At 50.0% G+C, this 21,307-nt stretch overlaps 1 protein-coding gene across 2 annotated transcripts in view; it reads right to left on the reverse strand.

Moving 5' to 3' along the window:
• LOC138293556 (E3 ubiquitin-protein ligase HECTD3-like) overlaps positions 1-21,307 on the reverse strand; it is a 393,674-nt gene that overhangs the window by 362,111 nt on the left and 10,256 nt on the right. Inside the window, exon 1 of one of the 2 annotated variants that reach the window (XM_069232818.1) lies at positions 43-329. The exons of the other annotated variant lie outside the window; for it this stretch is intronic. Coding sequence (XP_069088919.1) covers positions 43-236 — 194 coding nt within the window. The 5' untranslated portion in view covers positions 237-329. Of the gene's footprint in view, positions 1-42; positions 330-21,307 lie in introns of those variants that run through there. 2 annotated transcript variants of the gene reach the window in all.

Here is a 21,307-nt window from a genome sequence, read left to right on the forward strand (position 1 = left end):
CTTTCTTGTACTGTTTCCTTTATAGCTTCTTTGTCCTTTTACCTGGTTTTCGCCTCTTCCGTGGTCTTTTCCTCTCTTTCAGGGCTCCCAGGAAGCGCATGTGTGGGGAAGAACAAGAGAAGTATCAGTAAGTATCTTTTCTCTTTGTGACTTTTTTTCTTTTCTACACCTTCTTTTCCTTCCTTCTCTGGCGTATCGTATGTATTTCTCTCTCTCTCTGATCCTGTTTTAAACATTTACTTCTCTCTTTCTATCTTTCTGATGTCTCTTCCCTCTATAAAGTTGTATGTCTTTTCTTCTCTGATAAGATCTTCTACTATACGGTCCTTTTCTTATACCTCTTAGCCTTCACTGTCTCTTTACTGGACCTCCCTTTCTTTATGGATTCCTTATTTGTATAGCTCCTTCTCCTTCTTTTCCTTCCTACGCTGTTGCCTAGGTTGTTTTCCTCTGAAAACTTTCCTCCAGGTGGTGAACCTACTGGGGTGCTTCTTTCTGTAGTCTTATTGTACTCCTGGGTGTTCCTTTTTGTTGAGTGTAAGACTTTCCTATTGCCCTTAGTCCCTTCTCCCTTCTTTTCCCAACCACCCCTTCCCCCTTGCTCCTTATTCCCTGCTCCTCCCGTCCACCCAGCCCTCTGGTGCCCATCAGTTGGCTAGTGAAACGAACCTGAGTGTGCCACACTTCTCCAGAAGCGTGGCTGGGGGGTCCTCGTTACGCCTCCCGGGCCGCCGAGATGTCCGTTCCACCAGCCGCCTCGTCTTCTTGCTTGTCCTGCGATGCCTCTTCTCTCCGTCAGCGCCGCTCTCCTCTGCCTCCCTGTTGCGCGCCTCTCTCTCCGTCAGTGCCGGCTTTTCTCCTCCTCGGGGTTCCGCTGTTTCTCTTCCTGGTCCCTCCCTAGTGGACGTCAGGCACAGCTGATTGGTTCCTGCCCCAGGAAGTTCCAGAGCACCTGGGACAGAGTCAGCACCAGTCGGTTGTGTGTACGGGCTGCCTCGGGTCGGCCCGTCACATACACTCCCCCTAGCGAGCAGCTGATAGAGACGCTCCGAAGTCGGACAGCACAATAAAAAGTCAGCGTTCGCCATGAGGGAACCCGGGGAATGCCGTATCTGGCAGGAGAAAGGCTGGAGTGAGAGGAACCATCGGAGCACACATTAGTTGGTATCCTTATTTTGAGCCAGCCAGATAAGGGGAGCATGATCAGTCACTAAAGTAAAAGTTCTGCCAACTAAATAATATCGCAGGGACTCCACCGCCCATTTGATAGCCAAACATTCTATTTCTAATGTGGGGTAATGGAATTCCCGTGGAAGGAGTTTTCGACTTACATATACGACGGGGTGTAGGGTCCTATCTTCTTGTTCTTGTGAAAGGACGGCCCGAGACCTAGATCTGAGGCATCGGTTTGTACGATAAAGGGTTTCTGGAAATCCGGACAACACAACACCGGTCCGGATGTCAAAGCGGTCTTTAGTATTTCAAAGCTCTGTCGTTCTATATCTGAGAGAGGGGGTAAAGTGTTTGGACATGTTTTCCGTAAGAGATCGGTAAGAGGTCCAGCTATGTTGGAGAATTGTGGTATGAAACGTCTATAGTATCCTACGAGTCCCAGGAAAGCTCGTACATCTTTCTTTGTGCGGGGAAGGGTGATCTTAATAATGGCCTGTATTTTCTCGACCTGGGGTCTAACTTGTGCTTCTCCAAGGATATATCCCAAATATTTAATCATTGTGTGTCCCAACCTGCATTTCTCAGGATTAGCTATAAGGTTGGCTTCTCTCAGGACCTGTAGGATGTTGTCTAAGTGTTTCAGGTGGTCTTCCCAGGTCATGCTGTATACTACGATATCATCGCGATATGCCGCCGCATACTGATGGTAAGGTCGCAATATCCTGTCTATAAGTCTCTGAAAAGTGACTGGGGCCCCATGAAGACCAAACGGAAGGACCGTGAAGTGATAAAGACCGGATGGAGTAGCAAATGCGGTCTTTTCTTTATCTTCCGGTCGTAATGGTATTTGCCAGTACCCTTTTGTTAAATCTAATATGGACATATAAAGAGTTTCACCCAGCCTATCGAGAAGTTCCTCTATGCGGTGAATGGGATATGCGTCAAACTGTGATACAGCGTTGACGCGTCTGAAGTCAACACAAAAGCGAGTGCTTCCATCGGGCATTGGTACTAATACCACAGGGGAACACCATGGACTGGTGGATGGTTCAATGATGCCTGCTTCTAGCATAGTCTGCACTTCTTGCTCTATAATTTTCTTTTTTGCCTCAGGGATACGATAGGGCCGCTGTCTGGCTATGCTGTTGGACTTAATACAAATAGCATGCTGTACTAAAGAGGTTCGTCCCGGAGACTTTGAGAACACGTCTCGGTTGTTATTGACCAGTTTATTGAGTTGCATAAGATACGGGTCTGTAAGTGTGGGGTTTATTTGTGGGGTAGGGTCCTCATGGGGTGGGCCAGCGGGAAGGAAAGGAAGAGGAATCTCATTGTTTGTCTCCTGTACGATATACAAGACGGGATGTTCATTTGTGGGTTCCTGCCATTTTTTTAACAGATTGATGTGATATATTTGTTCCCTTCCTGAGCCTTGGGGCATGGCGAGTCTATAGGTGGTGGGATTGATCTGTTCTAAGACTTCATATGGGCCTTGCCACCAGGCTAGTAGTTTATTTTCACAACTGGGTAGTAGTACTAATGCCTTGTCTCCTACCTTCAGACTTCGATATGCACTTTTAGCATCATACAGCTGTTTTTGTTTGGTTTGGACCTCTCTTAATGTAGTATGGGCCTCTTCCCATATCGTGTGGGGGTTGTCTCTTAGTTCTCGGGTATAGGTTAAGAGGTCTTTAACCTCTTCTTCTGATTCTTCCCATTGCTCGGCTAACATTTCTGAAAGGGTACGGGGCTGTCTCCCGAATAACAGCTCAAAGGGGCTATGTCCTGTGGATGTCTGCACATGGGTGCGTATGGCATAGAGCACTAGGGGTAGATTATTTTCCCAATCTTTTCCTGCTTCGGAAATACTTTTACGAAGTAGGGATTTAATAGTCTTATTATATCTTTCCACTAGACAGTCTGTCTGGGGATGGTAAACTGAAGTTCTTATTTGTTTAACCCCTAGGGAACGGCATACTTCTGCCATAAGTCTTGACATAAAGGGAGTCCCTTGATCTGTGAGAATTTCTTTAGGAAACCCAACTCAGGAAAAAAATTCTATCATTGCCTGGGCAAGGGTTTTTGTATGCATACTGGCGATTGGTATGGCTTCAGGATATCGAGTCACGTAATCAACTAACACAAGGATATATTGGCGTCCTCTTACCGAAGGAGTTAGGGGTCCTACAATGTCCATCCCGACTCTAGAAAAAGGGGTCTCTATAATGGGAAGAGGTTGGAGGGGAGCTGGACGGTGCGGAGAGGGATTCAGGAGTTGACATTTTGGGCACTCAGAACAATGTTTCCTAATATCTACAAAACACACCAGGCCAATAAAACCGCCTCAATACTGCTTCTTCCGTTTTCTCTCTCCCCATATGTCCTTCCCCATTATCGCCATGGGCTAATTGTAGGACCTGCTGTCTATGGCTTCCCAGTACCACTAACTGTAATGCTCTTTCCCCTAAGGTGGAGGTGTTTCTATACAATAAATTGTTTTTTACCAGGAATTTGGGACCTACCACATGGCCATCCGGGTGTAAGGCTTGGTGCCATGCATATTTCAGTGTGAGATCTTCATGTTGACACTGTCGAAAATCTCCCGTGATTGTGCAGATTATGGCTGGGGGGGTTTTGGGGTCCCGGGAATGTTGATACTTCCACCGTTGTTCTCTCTTCTGCTTTCTACTGAGTTTGATCTGTGGTTTTCTGTTCTCTTCCTCGCTGACCCCAAACGGGGCCTCCCCCCACCAGGCATTATTGACCTGTTCTTGTCCTGCTCTTTCAAGGAGAGAGGTAAAGTCCACGTAATCCGTACTGGGGATGAGATCCTCTCCCAGATTAGGAATCACCTCCACCATTATTGTCTCGTCCTCTCCTTTCCAATTAAGGTGTACCGTAGCCACGGGATAGGGTCGCTGATCTCCGTGTACACATGCTTTCAACACCTGACTCTGTGGGCTCCCTTGCCCGGGTAGGACCAAATTCTGTCTGATTACTCTTTGACTGCACCCCGAATCCACGAGAGCCGTCCTTTCTATATCATTGAGTAGGACTGTTAGAGTATAGGTCGGTCTCTTACCTCCGGACCATAATACTCGTCCTTTTATTAGCCCTATTTCCATTGGCTCTTCTGGATCCTTTTTAAAGGACAGTGTCAAGCAATGTGCCCTCATTCAGAACAATGATAACATTGAGGCCCTGTGGTTGGATAACTTGGAGCTGCAGAAACCGCAGGGAGAGACCGATCAGAGCCATGCATGGTCGTAAGTCGATGGGTTATATTCTTGGCTAGGGCTGGTCGGGCAGGAGCAGTCGGGGGATGTCTACCGGGGACATTACGAAAATCAGGTGCCCGGTGGTAAGCACAGGCTAGGTCTAGGGCAATCTGGTTAGTTAACCCCAGGTGTTGTCTAACCCAGTTCCGTGTGTTGGATGGTAGGGCGTCCAGATATTGTTCGAGGACAATGGTGTCGAACATCTCCTCCCTAGTGGTTTCTGTGGGGTGTAACCATTTCCTCGCGGCATGGTGCACCCAGTAATATAAGGTGCGGGGGGTTTCTTGGTGTTGCCACTTTGTCTGTCGAAACTTTGTTCTATAGCCCACGCTATCCAATCAGATGCGTTCCAGGATAGCCTTCTTCACCTCAGAATAGGGAAGGGTTCCTCCGGGGTTGATTGCCTGATAGGCGGCTTGCAACTGTCCAGTAAGTAACAGAGCTATATATTGACCCCATTTGTCTTCAGGCCAGTTAGCAGTACTGGCTACACTTTCAAAATGAGTAAAAAAGGAATCTGGATCCTCCTGTTCCTGATATCTTTGAAGCACGCTGCTAGGTACGTTAGGATGGACGTTTGTGTGGGCAATGGTATCAGTCAGTTTTCCCAGGGCTGTTTCATGAACCAACTGGTTGTTGGCTATTATGGTGGCTTGACTTTTTAGAGCAGTTTGTAAGGCCTCTTGTTCCTCCTTAGCCTCTTTAAGCTGTGGCTCCCAGACTAATTGTAGGTGGCGCTGCCCTTCGGCCAACTGGGCAATCATGTCCGCCAAGGTGGGTTTCTCCTCCATGTCGTCAACGTTCCTTCTTCAAATCCCACTTCTGACACCACTTGTGGTTGGCCGGGTTCAAGGACGACACGAAGTTCTATGTTTGATTTTGGATGTGATTTATTGAATAATATTTTGGAGTGAATAATGTGCCTTCTTCATCTTTCTTGTACTGTTTCCGTTATAGCCTCTTTGTCCTTTTCCCTGATTTTCGCCTCTTCCGTGGTCTTTTCCTCTCTTTCAGGGCTCCCAGGAAGCGCATGTGTGGAGAAGAACAAGAGAAGTATCGGTAAGTATCTTTTTTCTTTGTTTCTTTTTTTCTTTTCTACACCTTCTTTTCCTTCCTTCTCTGGCGTATCGTATTTCTCTCTCTATCTGATCCTGTTTTAAACGTTTACTTCTCTCTTTCTCTCTTTCTGATGTCTCTTCTCTCTATAAAGTTCTATGTCTTTTCTTCTCTGATAAGATCTTCTGCTATACGGTCCTTTTCTTATACCTCTTAGCCTTCACTGTCTCTTTACTGGACCTCCCTTTCTTTATGGATTCCTTATTTGTGTAGCTCCTTCTCCTTCTTTTCCTTCCTACGCTGTTGCCTAGGCTGTTTTCCTCTGAAAACTTTCCTCCAGGTGGTGAACCTACTGGGGTGCTTCTTTCTGTAGTCTTATTGTACTCCTGGGTGTTCCTTTTTGTTGAGTGTAAGACTTTCCTATTGCCCTTAGTCCCTTCTCCCTTCTTTTCCCAAACACCCCTTAACCCTTGCTCCTTATTGCCTGCTCCTCCCGTCCACCCAACCCTCTGGTGCCTATCAGTTGGCTAGTGAAACGCAACTGAGTGTGCCACGCTTCTCCAGAAGTGTGGCTGGGGGGGAGGGGGTCCTCATTATGCCTCCCGGGCCGCTGAGATGTCTGTTCCACCGGCCGCCTCGTCTTTTTACTTCGTTCTGGGATTCCTCTTCTCTCCGTCAGCGGCACTCTCCTCTGCCACCCTGTTGCGCGCCTCTCTCTCCATCAGTGCTGGGTTTTCTCCTCCTCGGGGTTTCGCGGTTCCTCTTCCTGGTCCCTCCCTCGTGGATGTCAGGCACAGCTGATTGGGGAGGAACCAGGAAGTTCCAGAGCACCTGGGGCAGAGTCAGCACCAGTCAGTTGTGTGTACGGGCTGCCTCGGGTCGGCCTGTCACAGGGGTGTTTAAAATTTTTGTTTAAGGGGGCGTGGTTAAGCAGGCCTGCATGGCGGCCGCATTTTACTAGAGATCCGTGCCCCGCTAGCCATCCAACTTGATCCTACCTGACTGTGTGGCCCCCAAGGGTCCTCGGGGCCGCAGCAGCGGAGAAGGAGAGCGGAGGGCAGAGGAGAGCCTCCCGACGCAGTGGGAGAGGCATGCAGAATCAACAGCACGTGCCTGTTACGGGACTTTCTGACCCTGTGATGGCAGGCGCCGCATAGGACGTGCTTGGGCCTTGGCGGCCCTGAACAGTGATCCAGCAGGGAGCCAGGGTGTCTAGGTACCCACTCTCCCCCAGTCCTTGGAAGGCAGGGCAGCGAGCCGGAAGCAAAGTCCAGACTTAGCCACTGCAGAAACATGCCAGTGACGTGGTGCGGTGTCCGTCTGGCCTCGTGATGGCGGATGCCGCATGATTCATTCTAGGCCCCAGCAGACTCCAGGCCCCAGGCGTGCGGTGAAGGGCCCCAGAGGCGAGGAGGGCTGTTGGAGGCCAGAGCACCAGCTGTAATCTGGACATGAGATGGGGGGTGGATGACTGGGATGCGCAGGAGGTGGTGCCCACCCCCGCCCCTCTCTGTGACCGCCACAGCGGAGGAGAAGGTGGGGGGAGCCCAGTAATTCGAGAGCCCTCCCCCCCCCTGGAGATGGTGAGGAGCTTGGGTGCTGCCTTGGGTGGCTCCAGGAGCCAACCGTGTGTGGAGAGCGGCCCTGTCTTCTGCCTCCCCTTTACCCTGGTTCAAGGCCCGTGGGTCTAGGACAGGAATCCTGGGTGCCCCTTCTGCATATGGAGTGCCATAGGGCCACATAGACTTGCGGAGGTGGTGGAGACTGACAGCACCCCGCTGGGTTGAGGCTTCCTCCAGTGGGCAGCGGGGGCCACCGCTGGGCCTGCGTCTCTTTATACCTGTGGCCCAGCAGGACCGGATGGCCTGGCCATGGGCCGGCATAGGCCAGCGCCGCCCGCCCAGGTCCAGACTACGATGAATCAGTACATGGTCCCCACTCCTGCGTCGGATTGTGCGAGTGTAGAGGCTGGGAGCCCGCGGCGTCGCGATTAGACCTTGGCACCATCCTTGTAGCAATCCAGGACTCCAGATAAGCTGTAGAGCACAAGGTCGAAGAACTCCGATTGACCTTTCCCTCATCCAGCAAGACCTGCAGGGGGTCACGCATAAAGAGAGCCACGGTTCTAAGTTACATTAGGCGATATCGCCCGGGGATAGTCCTCTTACAGGAGACCCACTTGGTGGGAACCCAATGTTTGTTTCTCTGTCGCTTTGGTTATGACTGCGTATACCACTCTGGTTTTTCCAGGGGCTCCATGGGAGTGGCCCTCATCCTTCATAAAAAGTTACCCATGCAAGTGGACAAGGTCCACACCGACCCCCAGAGGAAGTATGTTGGAGGGCCGCCTGGCAGGTCGACAGGTCACCTTCGTTTCATGCTATCTTCCTCTGCAGCTTTTTCGGCCCACCCTGGCAAGGCTGCGTGCTCTGCTTCTGGGAACTACTATTCTGAGAGGGGACTTTAACACAGTCCCGGACCCGCTCCAAGACACATCTGCTGTTCTACGTACAGGGCGTTGCACGGATTCTACATGCCTACTGAACTGGACGGACTCCTTGGGCTTGTGCGACACATGGCGGGCTTGGCACCAGCAGACGACGACGTTCACCCATCGGTCAGCGGCCCATCACACAAAAGCGCAGATAGATCTAACATGGCTCCCTGAGGCAGATCTCCTAGCCTTGACTTTGGTGCAGATCCTGACCCGCGATAATTCGGATCACGGGCCGGTCCTCTTGAGTTGGGGCATCCTAGCGCAGAATGTGGGATCCATGTGGCGCTTCAGCGCCTGGAATTTGAAAGACCCTTATTACGTCAAATTCATTAACTAAGAATTAGCATACTACTTTCAAAAGAACCAGGGCTCTGTGGTCTCGGCGGGAATCCTCTGGGCTGCAAGCAAACCTACCTTCAGAGGTACCATTAAGGGGTATGTCAGGCAGCGGGCAGCCCAGAGGGCATAGGGGATAGCTGAACTGGAGGTTTATATAGCGGAGCTGGAGCGTCACGCCAGACTGCCCAGGGGGGAGGATTCGGGGCGGCAGTTGGAGCTTCGGCGGGCGGAGTTCCGACACGTGCCCCTCGCGGAGGCTCGACAGCATTGGCAGGCCTCGACCCAAAGCTTAAAGAGTCTATAAGCTGGGCGACAGGACCGGAAAACTGCTTTATTGGTTAGTGATCCACGAGGCCTAGGCCAGAGTAGTGCTCCTTATAAGGGATCAGGTGGGCACAGCATAGGAGAACCGGCTGGCTATGGCCCTGCACCTTTGCCTCCTATTATGAGTACCTGTACGCCAGAGTCGCCCTGTTCACAGCGGAACAAGAAAACCCTATTCTGGGTAACATTCCACTGGGAAACATCCTTTTTCACTACTTTTTTATTACGAAAGTCGTGGTTAAAGAAAGCGTAACAACGCTTTTTTTAACCACGACTTCGTATTTTTGTGCCTTAACTACGTATGTTCTGAACAACGAACATGCGTGGTTAAGGTACAAAGAAGGGAGTTGGCGAAGGTAAGTGGTGGGTTTAGGTTTTGGGGAGGGGTTGGGGCGTTTTTGGTTTTGGGGAGGGGGTGGGGGGTTAGGGGGTTTTAGGTTTTGGGGTGGGGTTGGGGGGTGGGGCGTTTTTGGTTTTGGGAAGGGGGTGGGGGGTTAGGGGGTTTTAGGTTTTGGGGTGGGGTTGGGCGTTTTTGGTTTTGGGGAGGGGGTGGGGGGTCAGGGGTTTTTAGGTTTTGGGGTGGTGGGGTGTTTTTGGTTTTGGGGTGTGGGTGGGGGGTCAGGGGTTTTTAGGTTTTGGGGTGGGGTTGGGGGGTGGGGCGTTTTTGGTTTTGGGGAGTGGGTGGGGGGTCAGGGGGTTTTAGGGTGGGGTTGGGGAGGTGGGGCGTTTTTGGTTTTGGGGAGGGGGTGGGGGGTCAGGGGTTTTTAGGTTTTGGGGTGGTGGGGTGTTTTTGGTTTTGGGGAGTGGGTGGGTGGTCAGGGGGTTTTAGGGTGGGGTTGGGGGTGGGGCGTTTTTGGTTTTGGGGAGTGGGTGGGGGGTCAGTGGGTTTTAGGTTTTGGGGTGGGGTTGGGGGGGTGGGGTGGGGTGAGGGATGTAGGGTGAATGGTGCCTATTGCTAATGATTTTATCAGGAATGCCTTTACAACGAAATATCGTTGTTAAGGCATTCGTGGTAAAATCATTAGTAGTAAGGACGAGGTTGGTGTTCCGACCTCGTCGTTAAGGTTAGTAGTTGTTTTTAATTCGGTGTTCCGTCATATAATCCATTCCACTACCCTCTCTCCCATCGTCCTTGGCGGCAGAATTGGACCTAACTCTGTCAGAATGGGGAAGCCATCTCTGCGCTTCAATCTGGGAAAACGCTGGGCTTGGCAGATACCCGCTCGAATACTACAAACAATTTTGATCACACCTGATATCTCCCCTGGTCAACGCTTATGACGAGGCGCTCCGTAGCAGCTCCTTCGTTCCGGGTCAGGATTGTGCCACGATTGTAGTGATACATAAGGACAACCTGCCCCAGGACCAATGTTCGACCTACCGGCCTATCTTGCTAATCAACACAGACATTAAGATATTCGAAAAGGCCCTTGCGGCCTGGCTGTTACTTACACAGCCCTACCTTGTGCATCCCGACCAGTGTTGCTTCATGCCAGGAAGAAGCACGCGCCATTGTCTCTGCTGGGTTCAGGTGGCGCTGTCGCAGGCGGATCGGCTGGGAGATGAGCTGTGTAGGAAATTGGCTCTGTATATACTATCTCAAAGTGAGAGGTAATGGGCACAGAGTCCAAGGGTTCCCCTTAGAGGTTGTTAATGGCAAAATTAGATAATAATAATGCTCTATTTTGTGGTAGTGTGGTCAAGCAGTAGGCTTATCAAAGGGTAGTGTTAAGCATTTATTGTACACACACAGGCAATAAATGAGAACACACTCAAAGACTTAACTCCAGGCCAATAGGTTTTTATATAGAAAAATATTATTTTCCTAATTTATTTTAGAACCGCAAGATTCAGAATTTAGGTAAGTACATAAATAGTAAGTTACTTCACACAGGTAAGTATGGGACTTGGCATTAAAACAGTAGTATACACAGTTTTGGCAAAAATGGCAATAAGCTATTTTAAAAGTGGACACTGCAAAAATCAACAGTTCCTAGGGGAGGTTAAGTATTGGTTAGTTTCTCAGGTAAGTAAAACACTTACAAGTTCAGTCTCCTGGGCTTAGGCAGCCCACCGTTGGGGGTTCAAGGCAACCCTAAACCCTGAGCACCAGCAACACAGGGACTGCCAGGTGCAGAGGTCAAAGGAGGGCCCAAATAACATAGGCACCTATGGAGAACAGGGGTGCTCCGGTTCCAGTCTGCTAGCAGGTAAGTACCTGCGTCCACGGGGAGAAGACCAGTGGGGTTTTGTAGAGCACTGGGGGGGAGGAGGACACAGGCACACAAAATACACCCTCAGTGGCACAGGGGCGGCCGGGTGCAGTGTGCAAAGTAGGAGTTGGGTTTTGCGTTGAAAGCAATGGAGGGACCTGGGGGGTCACTCTGGCGATGCAGGCAGGACACGGGTGGCTTCTCAGGCCAGCTACCAACTGGGGCAGGGTGAGGGCCGCCTGCTGGTCACTCCTGCACTGGTAGGTGGTTCCTCTCGGTCCTGGGGGCTGCTGGTGCAGTGCTTGGTCAAGGCGTCGGGTTGCATTGTGACCAGGCAGTCGCGGTCAGGGGGAGCCTCTATATCCTCTCTGCAGGCGTCGCTGTGGGGGTGCAGGTGGGTCGACTCAAGCTGTCCACGTTGTTGTAGTCGCCTGGGAGTCCTCTCTGCGGTGTTGGTTGTCCTGAACTTGAGCCGGGGTCGTCGGGTGCAGAATGTGAAGACTCACGCTTCCGGAGTGAGACAAGAGTCTCTTTAAAGTTGGTTTCTTGTTGCTGTTTTTGGGCAGAGCCGCTGTCCTCTGGAAGTTCTTGGTCCTTTAGGTGCAGGTCAGTCCTCTGGGTATTCAGAGGTCACTGGTCCCGCTGGATGCGTTGCTGTGCAGATTCTTTGAGTCTGGAGACAGGCCAGGTCAGTTGACGTCTCCGTCGTCTCTGCGGGGTTTTCAGGTTAGCAGTCCTTCTTCTTTCTTCAGGATGCAGGAATCTGATTTCCTGAGTTCGGGGTCACCCCTAAATACTAAGTTTAGGGGTGTGTTTAGGTCTGGGGGCAGTAGCCAATGGCTACTGTCCTGGAGGGTGACTACACCCTCTTTGTGCCTCCTCCCTGAGGGGAGGGGGGGCACATCCCTATTCCTACTGGGGGAATCCTCCAAAACAAGATGGAGGATTTCTTAAGGCAGGGGTCACCTCAGCTCAGGGCACCTTAGGGGCTGTCCTGACTTGTGGGTGACTCCTCCTTGTTTTTCTCATTATCTCCTCTGGACTTGCCACCAAAAGTGGGGGCTGTGTCCGGAGGGGCGGGCATCGTCACTAGCTGGGATGCCCTGGGGCGCTGTAACAACAGGCATGAGCCTTTGAGGCTCACCGCCAGGTGTTACAGTTCCGGCAGGGGGAGGTGAGAAGCACCTCCACCCAGTGCAGGCTTTCTTCCTGGCCACAGAGTGACAAATGCACTCACCCCATGTGGCCAGAAACCGGTCTGGATGTGGCAGGCTGGCAGGAACTGGTCAGCCTAACACTAGGAATTGGACTGGTATACAGGGGTCATCTCTAATCTTGGAGCCCTCTGTGTGCATTTTTCAATAAATCCCACACTGCCATCAGTGTGGATTTACTGTGCTGAGAAGTTTGAGTGTAGCCATTATGGAACTGTGGAGTTCGTGTTTCACAAACTCCCAGACCATATACTCTTTATGGCTACCCTGCACTTACAATGTCTAAGATGTGGCTTAGACACTGTAGGGGATCAGTGCTCATGCAACTATGCCCTCACCTGTGGTATAGTGCACCCTGCCTTAGGGCTGTAAGGCCTGCTAGAGGGGTGAATAACTTATGCCACAGGCAGTGGGTTGTGGGCATGGCCTCCCTGAGGTGAGTGCCATGTTGACTTAGTCTTTTTCTCCCCACCAGCACACACAAGCTGTGAGGCAATATGCGTGTGCTGAGTGAGGGGTCCCCAGGGTGACATAATACATGCTGCAGCCCTTACAGACCTTCCCTGGCCACAGGGCCCTTGGTGCCAGGGGTACCAGTTACAAGGGGCTTATCTGTGAGCCAGGGCTGTGCCAATTGTGGAGACAAAGGTAAAGTTTAGGGAAAGAACACTGGCGCTGGGGCCTGGTTAGCAGGGTCCCAGCACACTTTCAATCATAACTATCATCAACAAAAGGCAAAAGGTTAGGGGGTAACCATGCCATAAGAAGCATTTTCCTACACAACCCCACCACACACACCCCCATGCCCCCTCAAATGAAAGAGGATGAGACTAGCCTTGCCCTAGAGAGTCTTCATTTTCTAAGTGGAAGAACCTGGAAAGGCCATATGCAATGGCATGGGCAGTCCCAGGTCTGTGTTCCACTACTCCACTACAAAGTCTATTCCCTGTAGGGATATGGACCACCTCAACAGTTTAAGGTTCTCTCCTTTCATTTTGATAAGCCATCTGCGAGGTCTGTGGTCTGTTTGAACTGTAAAGTGAAGACCAAACAGGTATGGTCTCAACTTCTTCAGGGACCAAACCACAGCAAAGGCCTCCTTCTCAATGGTACTCCAACTCTGCTCCCTGGGGAGTAACCTCCTGCTAATAAACGTAACAGGCTGGTCAAGGCCATCATCATTGGCTTGGGATAGGACTGCTCCTACCCCATGTTCAGAGGCATCAGTCTGCACAATGAACCGATTTGAATAATCTGGAGCTTTCAAAACTGGTGCTGAGCACATAACTTCTTTCAGGGTGGCAAAGGCCTTTTGACAGTCCAAGGTCCAGTTAACTTTTCTGGGCATTTTCTTGGAGGTAAGTTCTGTGAGGGGTGTCACTATGGATCCATATCCCTTCACAAACCTCCTGTAGTAGCCAGTCAAGCCAAGGAATGCCCTGACTTGAATCTGGGTTTTTGGAGCTTCCCAGTCCAGAATAGTCTTGATCTTGTGTTGGAGTGGCTGAACTTGGCATTCACTTACAAGGTGTCCCAAGTAAACCATAGTACCCTTCCCTATCTGACATTTAGATGCCTTGATAGAGAGGCCTGCTGCTTGCAGGGCCTGAAAAATCTTCTTCAGGTGGACCAGATGATCCTGCCAGTTGGAGCTAAAGACAGCAATATCATCTAGATATGCTGCACTAAAAGAATCCAAGCCAGCAAGGACTTGATTCACCAACCTTTGGAAGGTGGCAGGGGCATTCTTTAAGCCAAAGGGCATAACAGTAAACTGTTAATGCCCGTCAGGTGTAGAAAATGCTATCTTTTCTTCTGCTCCAGGTGCCATTTTGATTTGCCAGTACCCTGCTGTCAAGTCAAAGGTACTTAAGAATTTGGCTGCACCTAATTTGTCAATTAATTCGTCTGCCCTTGGTATGGGGTGAGCGTCTGTATTGGTGACAGAATTGAGCCCTCTGTAGTCCACACAAAATCTCATCTCTCTCTATCTTTGGTGTGAGGTTTGGGGACCAAGGCCACTGGGCTAGCCCAGGGACTGTCAGAGTGCTCAGTCACTCCCATTTCCATCATCTTGTGGACTTCCACCTTGATGCTTTCTTTGACTTGGTTAGACTGTCTGAGTATTTTATTCTTGACAGGTAAACTGTCTTCTGTGTCCACATCATGGGTACCCAGGTGTCTGACCAGGGGTCAAAGAAAAGAGCTCAGCAAACTGCTGGAAGGCCTGCAGTCAGCTTGCTGTTGGCCAGAGAGGGTGTCTGAATAGATCACTCCATCTACTGAGCCATCTTTAGGGTCAGTGGAGAGGAGGTCAGGGAGAGGTTCACTCTCTACTCCCTGATCCTCATCAGTGACCATCAGCATGTTTACATCTGCCCTATCATGATAGAGGTTAAGGCGGTTAACATGGATCACCCTCTTGGGTGTCCTGCTAGTGCCCAGGTCCACTAAGTAAGTGACCTGGGTCTTTTTCTCTAGCACTGGGTAAGGGCCACTCCATCTGTCTTGAAGTGCCCTGGGAGCCAAAGGCTCCAGAAACCCATACTTTCTGCCCTGGCTGAAACTCAACCATAGCAGCCTTTTGGTCATACCACAACTTCTGGAGTTGTTGGCTGGCCTCAAGGTTTCTGCTTGCCTTTTCCATGTACTCTGCCGCCTTAGAGCGAAGGCCTAGTACATAGTACACCACATCTTGCTTGGGCTCATGGAGAGGTCTCTCCCAGCCTTCTTTCACTAGTGCCAGTGGTCCCCTTACTGGATGGCCAAACAGAAGCTCAAAGGGGGAAAACCCTACTCCCTTCAGTGCCACCTCTCTGTAGGCGAAAAGCAGGCATGGGAAGAGGACATCCAATCTCCTTTTCAGTTTTTCAGGGAGCCCCATGATGATGCATTTCAATGTCTTGTTAAACCTTTCAACAAGACCATTGGTTTGTGGGTGGTATGGTGTGGTGAACTTGTAAGTCACCCCACACTCATTCCACATGTGTTTCAGGTAAGCTGACATGAAGTTGGTACCTCTGTCAGAAACTACCTCCTTAGGAAAATCCACTCTGGTAAAAATACCTATGAGTGCTTTAGCTACTGCAGGGGCAGTAGTGGACCTATCGGGAATCCCCTCAGGGTACCTGGTAGCATGATCCACTAATACCAGTATATATTGGTTCCCTGATGCTGTGGGACGTTCACTTGGACCCACTATGTACACTCCCACACTCTCAAAGGGGACCCCCACCACTGGAAGTGGAATGAGGGGTGCATTTGGATGGCCACCTGTCTTACCACTGGCTTGACAGGTGACACAGGAGCTGCAAAACTCCTTTACCTTCTGGGACATATTGGGCCAATAGAAATGGTTGACTAATCTCTCCCAAGTCTTGGTTTGTCCCAAATGCACAGCAATGGGAATGTCATGGGCTAAGGTCAGAATGAACTCCCTAAACTCCTGAGGCGCTACCACTCTCCTAGTGGCACCAGGTTTGGGATCTCTTGCCTCAGTGTAAAGGAGTCAATCTTCCCAATAGACCCTGTGGGTTCCACTGACATTACCTTTTTCTTGCTCAGCTGCTTGCTGTCTTAGGCCTTCAAGAGTGGGACAACTCTTTTGTCCCTGACACAGCTGTTCCCTTGAGGGTCCCCCTGGGCCCAAGAGCTCTACCTGATAAGGCTTCAGCTCCATGGACTCAGTTCCCTCAGGGGATAGAACATCATCCTGAGAAGAGAGGTTCTGTTTCTTTTGCTGTGAAGAAGCTGGCCCCCCAGTCTTCTTTCCTTTCCTCTTGGAAGGTTGGGCCATTATTCCAGACTCCAACCTTCTTTTTTACCCTGTACTCTGCATTGTGCTCTAGTCTTGACCCCCACCAGTTCAGGGATACCCAGCATGGCTGCATGGGTTTTGAGCTCCACCTCAGCCCATGCTGAGGACTCCAGATCATTCCCTAGCAGACATTCGACTGCAATTGCAGAGAAGACTACCACCTGTTTCAGGCCAGGGACCCCTTTCCATTCTAAAGTTACCATTGCTATGGGATGGACTTTAGTCTGATTGTCAGCATTTGTGACTGGATAGGTCTGTCCATCCAGGTACTGTCGATACCGGGGTGTGTAGAACTGGCGTAGGTGTGCCGGCAGCAGCGGACCCGTATACTAATCAGAGTTGATTTCTGTAGCCTGGACTCCCCCGATGTGGCCCTACCATGAATCTTTGGAGGGTCTTTGACTTTCACATTTGTGGAATTTTCCACCAACTAATGGATTAGGTATGCTATAAGGTCCTGATGAATCGCACAAGTTAATTTGACTGTAAAAAAGCGAGAAACATGTTGACCACCTACAGAGAGTGACACAGGGGATCCTGTGTGCTCTGCCTCTTGTATACTATTGTATCCTTCCAAGAGACTCATCAACTATTATTATACCTACCTACACTTATATGGGGGGTGTGGACATCATCCCACGAACTCCCCGTGTTTGGTTTTTAATCTTGTCAGAGGTTGTAGCATGAGAATTAAAACTTTTAGTGAACACCTCTAGGCATTTTTAATCTCCCCTTTACCAATCCATTCCCTCTCTTGACCGGCTTTCTCAATTCTTAAAAGATCTCCGGCAAAGAGCCCCCCTGTGGGGCCCGTCAGGCATTGCAGCGCCGGCCTGACGAGGAGCTGGCCCTATGATGAAGCATGTCACCGGATGGTGAGTGAGGGCCCTTGCTTCGAAAAATTTTGGTTCCCAGTTAATGACTGAACCACTTTTTTTTTTTAAAGAAACCTACTACATAAGGTGGAACCGTGTGTAATCCTTTTTGTTTTACTGTCCTTGGGAAACCAGTTTGTCTGTCACCATGGTGACACTGGCACCTGTATCCCTCAGGGCTTCTACTCTATTCCCATTTATCAAGAGCTGCTGCCTGTATTTTTGCATGTTAGGTGGCCAGGAAACAAGTGTGGCTAAATCCACCCCACCCTCCGAGACTAAAATAGCTTCAGTGTGGACCCTGATTTGCTCTGGGCACACTGTTGATCCCACCTGGAGACTGGCTATTCCAGTACTTACTGGAGTAATAAGTTGTTGAGGGACTTTTCTTTGGACAGGCCTTGTCTCCAGTTTGGTGTCCATTCGGTCTACACATGTGTTAGGCCATGCCTTCTTGGGATCAAGGTTTTTACCCTTATACCCATTTGTTGACTGTGAAGAGGCTTGGGGCCCACCCTCCTGACCAGTTTTTTGGGCCCTGTAGAAGACTCTGTTTTTGTCCTTGGATGTCTCACCACCCTTCCCCTGGGGAGGCTTTGTGGCCCCTTTCTTTTGGTCACCCCCTGTGGAAGTCTTGGTCACCCTTGTCTTGACCCAATGGTCTGCCATCTTTCCCAATTCTTGGGGAGAAATTGGACCTAGGTCTACCACATGTTGATGCAGTTTGCCATTGAAGCAATTACTCAACAGATGTTCTTTCATAAATTAATTATACAGCCCGTCATAATCACTTACACCACTGCCAGTTATCCAACCATCTAGTGTTTTGACTGAGAAGTCAACAAAATCAACCCAGGTCTGGCTCAAGGATTTGTGAGCCCCCCTGAACCTAATCCTGTATTCCTCAGTTGAGAATACAAAGCCCTCAATCATGGTAGCCTTCATGAGGTCATAAGATTCTGCATCTTTACCAGAGAGTGTGAGGAGTCTATCCCTACACTTTCCAGTGAACATTTCCCAAAGGAGAGATCCCCAGTGAGATCTGCTTACTTTTCTGGTGGCACACGCCCTCTCAAAAGCGGTGAACCACTTGGTGATGTCATCACCTTCTTCATATTTTGTTACAATCCCTTTGGGGATGTTTAGGATGTCAGAATTGTCTCCGACCCTATTTAAGTTGCTGCCACCATTTATGGGAGTTAAACCCATTTATTTTCTTTACCTTTCTATGGCTAGGATCTGCTTCTCCAAAGCCAATCTCTTTGCCATCCTGGCTAACAGGATGTCCTCTTCATTGAGGCTGTCCACAATGCTTACAGAGGTACTGGACTCCCCTGTGGAAGAACCAGGCTCTATGACTATGATTTTTGGGGACAGGGTTATTTAGGACAGGAGGGGCAGGAAGGGGGTGTGCTTCCTCCTGTTCACTAATTTCCCCATCTGAAGGAGTATCCTCCATATCAGAGGGGTGGTCCCTTGTGGACTCTGCCAAGAGCTCCTGGAGCTTTGCCTTGGTAGGGTTGGACCCAGTTTTTATCCTTTTTATCTTACAGATAGACCTTAACTCTGGCATCCCTAGATGCAGGTAAGGAGTGAGGTTGAGTTCCATCACCGTCTCATCTGTGGGACTCATTATCACTCTAAAAGTTGGGATTACTTTTTAAGAATCTAAAAACTACTTCTAGAACTTAAATCTTAACTTTTACAAACTTTTAAACTTCAAAAGAAATGATAACATGGGACTTGCACAAGGCCCTAGCAGGACTTTTAAAAATTTAGAAAAATAGTCAAATTGCAAAAATCAATTTCTAATGAAACTTTTTGGAATTTTGTTGTGTGATCAGGTATTGATTGAGTAGTACAGCAAATGCAAAGTCTTAGACCCCACTGCTGAGCCACCAATGTGGGAAGATGTCTCTGTATATACTATCTCAAAGTGAGAGGTAGTGGGCACAGAGTCCAAGGGTTCCCCTTAGAGGTGGATAGTGGCAAAATTAGATGATACTAATGCTCTATTTTGTGGTAGTGTGGTCGAGCAGTTGGCTTATCAGAGGGTAGTGTTAAGCATTTGTTGTACACACACAGGCAATAAATGAGAACACACTCAAAGACTTAACTCCAGGCCAATAGGGTTTTTATAGAAAAATATTATTTTCTTAATTTATTTTAGAACCACAAGATTCAGAATTTAGGTAAATACTTACATTTTAAGGTACTTCACACAGTTAAGTATGGGACTTTGCATTAAAACAGTAGTATACACAGTTTTGGCAAAAATTGCAATAAGCTATTTTAAAAGTGGACACAGTGCAAAAATCAACAGTTCCTGGGGGAGGTAAGTATTGGTTAGTTTCTCAGGTAAGTAAAGCATTTACACAGTCAGTCTCCTGGGCATAGGCAGCCCACAGTTGGGGGTTCAAGGCAACCCCAAACCCTCAGCACCAGCAACACAGGGACGGTCAGGTGCAGAGGTCAAAGGAGGGCCCAAATAACATAGGCACCTATGGAGAACAGGGGTGCTCTGGTTCCAGTCTGCTAGCAAGTAAATACCTGCGTCCTCGGGGAGCAGACTAGGGGGGTTTTGTAGTGCACGGGGGGGACACACAGGGACACAAAATACTCCCTCAGCGGCACAGGGGTGGCCGGGTGCAGTGTACAAAGTAGGGATCGGGTTTTGCGTTGAAAGCAATGGAGGGACCCGGGGGTCACTGTGGCAAAGCAGGCAGGGCACGGGGGGCTTCTCAGGCCAGCCACCGACTGGGCTAGGATGAGGGCCGCCTGCTGGTCACTCCTTCACTGGTAGGTGGTTCCTCTCGGTCCTGGGGGCTGCGGGTGCAGTGCTTGGTCCAGTCGTTGGGTTCCTTTGTTACCAGGCAGTCACAGTCAGGGGGAGCCTCTGGATACCCTCTGCAGGCCTCACTGTGGGAGTGCAGGTAGGTCAACTCAGGGTGTCCACGTCGGTGGAGTCGCCTGGGAGTCCTCTCTGCGGTGTTGGTTGTCCTGAACTCGAGCCGGGGGCGTCGGGTGCAGAGTGTGAAGACTCACACTTCCGGAGTGATGCAATAGTCTCTTTAAAGTTGGTTTATTCTTGCTGTTTTTGGACAGAGCACTGTCATCTGGAGGTTCTTGGTCCTTTAGGTGCAGGTCAGTCCTCTGAGTATTCAGAGGTCGCTGTTCCTGCTGGATGTGTCGCCGTGCAGGTTCTTTGAGTCTGGAGACTGGCTGGTAGGGCTGGGGCCAAGCCAGTTGTCTCTGCGGGGTTTTCAGGACAGCAGTCCTTCTTCTTTCTTCAGGTTGCAGGAATCTGATTTCCTGGGTTCAGGGTTGCCCCTAAATATTACATTTAGGGTGTGTGTTTAGGTCTGGGGGCAATAGCCAATGGCTACTGTCCTGGAGGGTGGCTACACCCTCTGTGTGCCTCCTCCCTGAGGGGAGAGGGCACATCCCTATTCCTATTGGGGGAATCCTCCAAAACAAGATGGAGGGTTTCTTAAGGCAGGGGTCACCTCAGCTCAGAACACCTTAAGGGCTGTCCTGACTTGTGGGTGACTCCTCCTTGTTTTTCTCATTATCTCCTCCGGACTTGCCGCCAAAAGTGGGGGCTGTGTCCGGAAGGGCGGGCATCTCAACTAGCTGGAGTGCCCTGGGGCACTGTAACACTAGGCTTGAGCCTTTGAGGCTCACCGCCAGGTGTTACAGTTCCTGCAGGGCATCAGTGTGGATTTATTGTGCTGAGAAGTTTGATGCCAAACTTCCCAGTATTCAGTGTAGCCATTATGGAGCTGTGGAGTTCGTGTTTGACAAACTCCTAGATCATATACTCTTTATGGCTACCCTGCACTTACAATGTCTAAGATTTGGCTTAGACACTGTAGGGGCATAGTGCTCATGCAACTATGCCCTCACCTGTGGTATAGTGCACCCTACCTTAGGGTTGTAAGGCCTGCTAGACGGGTGACTTACCTATGCCACAGGCAGTGGGTTGTGGGCATGGCAATCTGAGGGGAGTGCCATGTCGACTTGTCATTTTCTCCCCACCAGCACCCACAAGCTGTGAGGCAGTGTGCATGTGCTGAGTGAGGGGACCCCAGGGTGGCATAATACATGCTGCAGCTCTTAGAGACCATCCCTGGCCACAGGGCCCTTGGTACCAGGGGTACCAGTTACAAGGGACTTATCTGTGTGCCAGGGTTGTGCCAATTCTGGAGACAAAGGTACAGTTTAGGGAAAGAACACTGGTGCTGGGGCCTGTTTAGCAGCATCCCAGCACACTTTCAATCATAACTAGCATCAACAAAAGGCAAAACGTTAGGGGGTAACCATGCCATAAGAAGCATTTTCCTACACAACCTCCCCCCCCCCCCAAACGAAAGAGGATGAGACTAACACTAGGAATTGGACTGGTATACAGGGGGCATCTCTAAGATGCCCTCTGTGTGCATTTTTCAATACATCCCACACTGTCATCTGTGTGGATTTATTGTGCTGAGAAGTTTGCACTCACCTTGGTGGACTTTCACA

Source organism: Pleurodeles waltl, chromosome 4_2, assembly GCF_031143425.1.
Source record: "Pleurodeles waltl isolate 20211129_DDA chromosome 4_2, aPleWal1.hap1.20221129, whole genome shotgun sequence".
Classification (NCBI taxonomy): Eukaryota; Metazoa; Chordata; class Amphibia; order Caudata; family Salamandridae; genus Pleurodeles; species Pleurodeles waltl.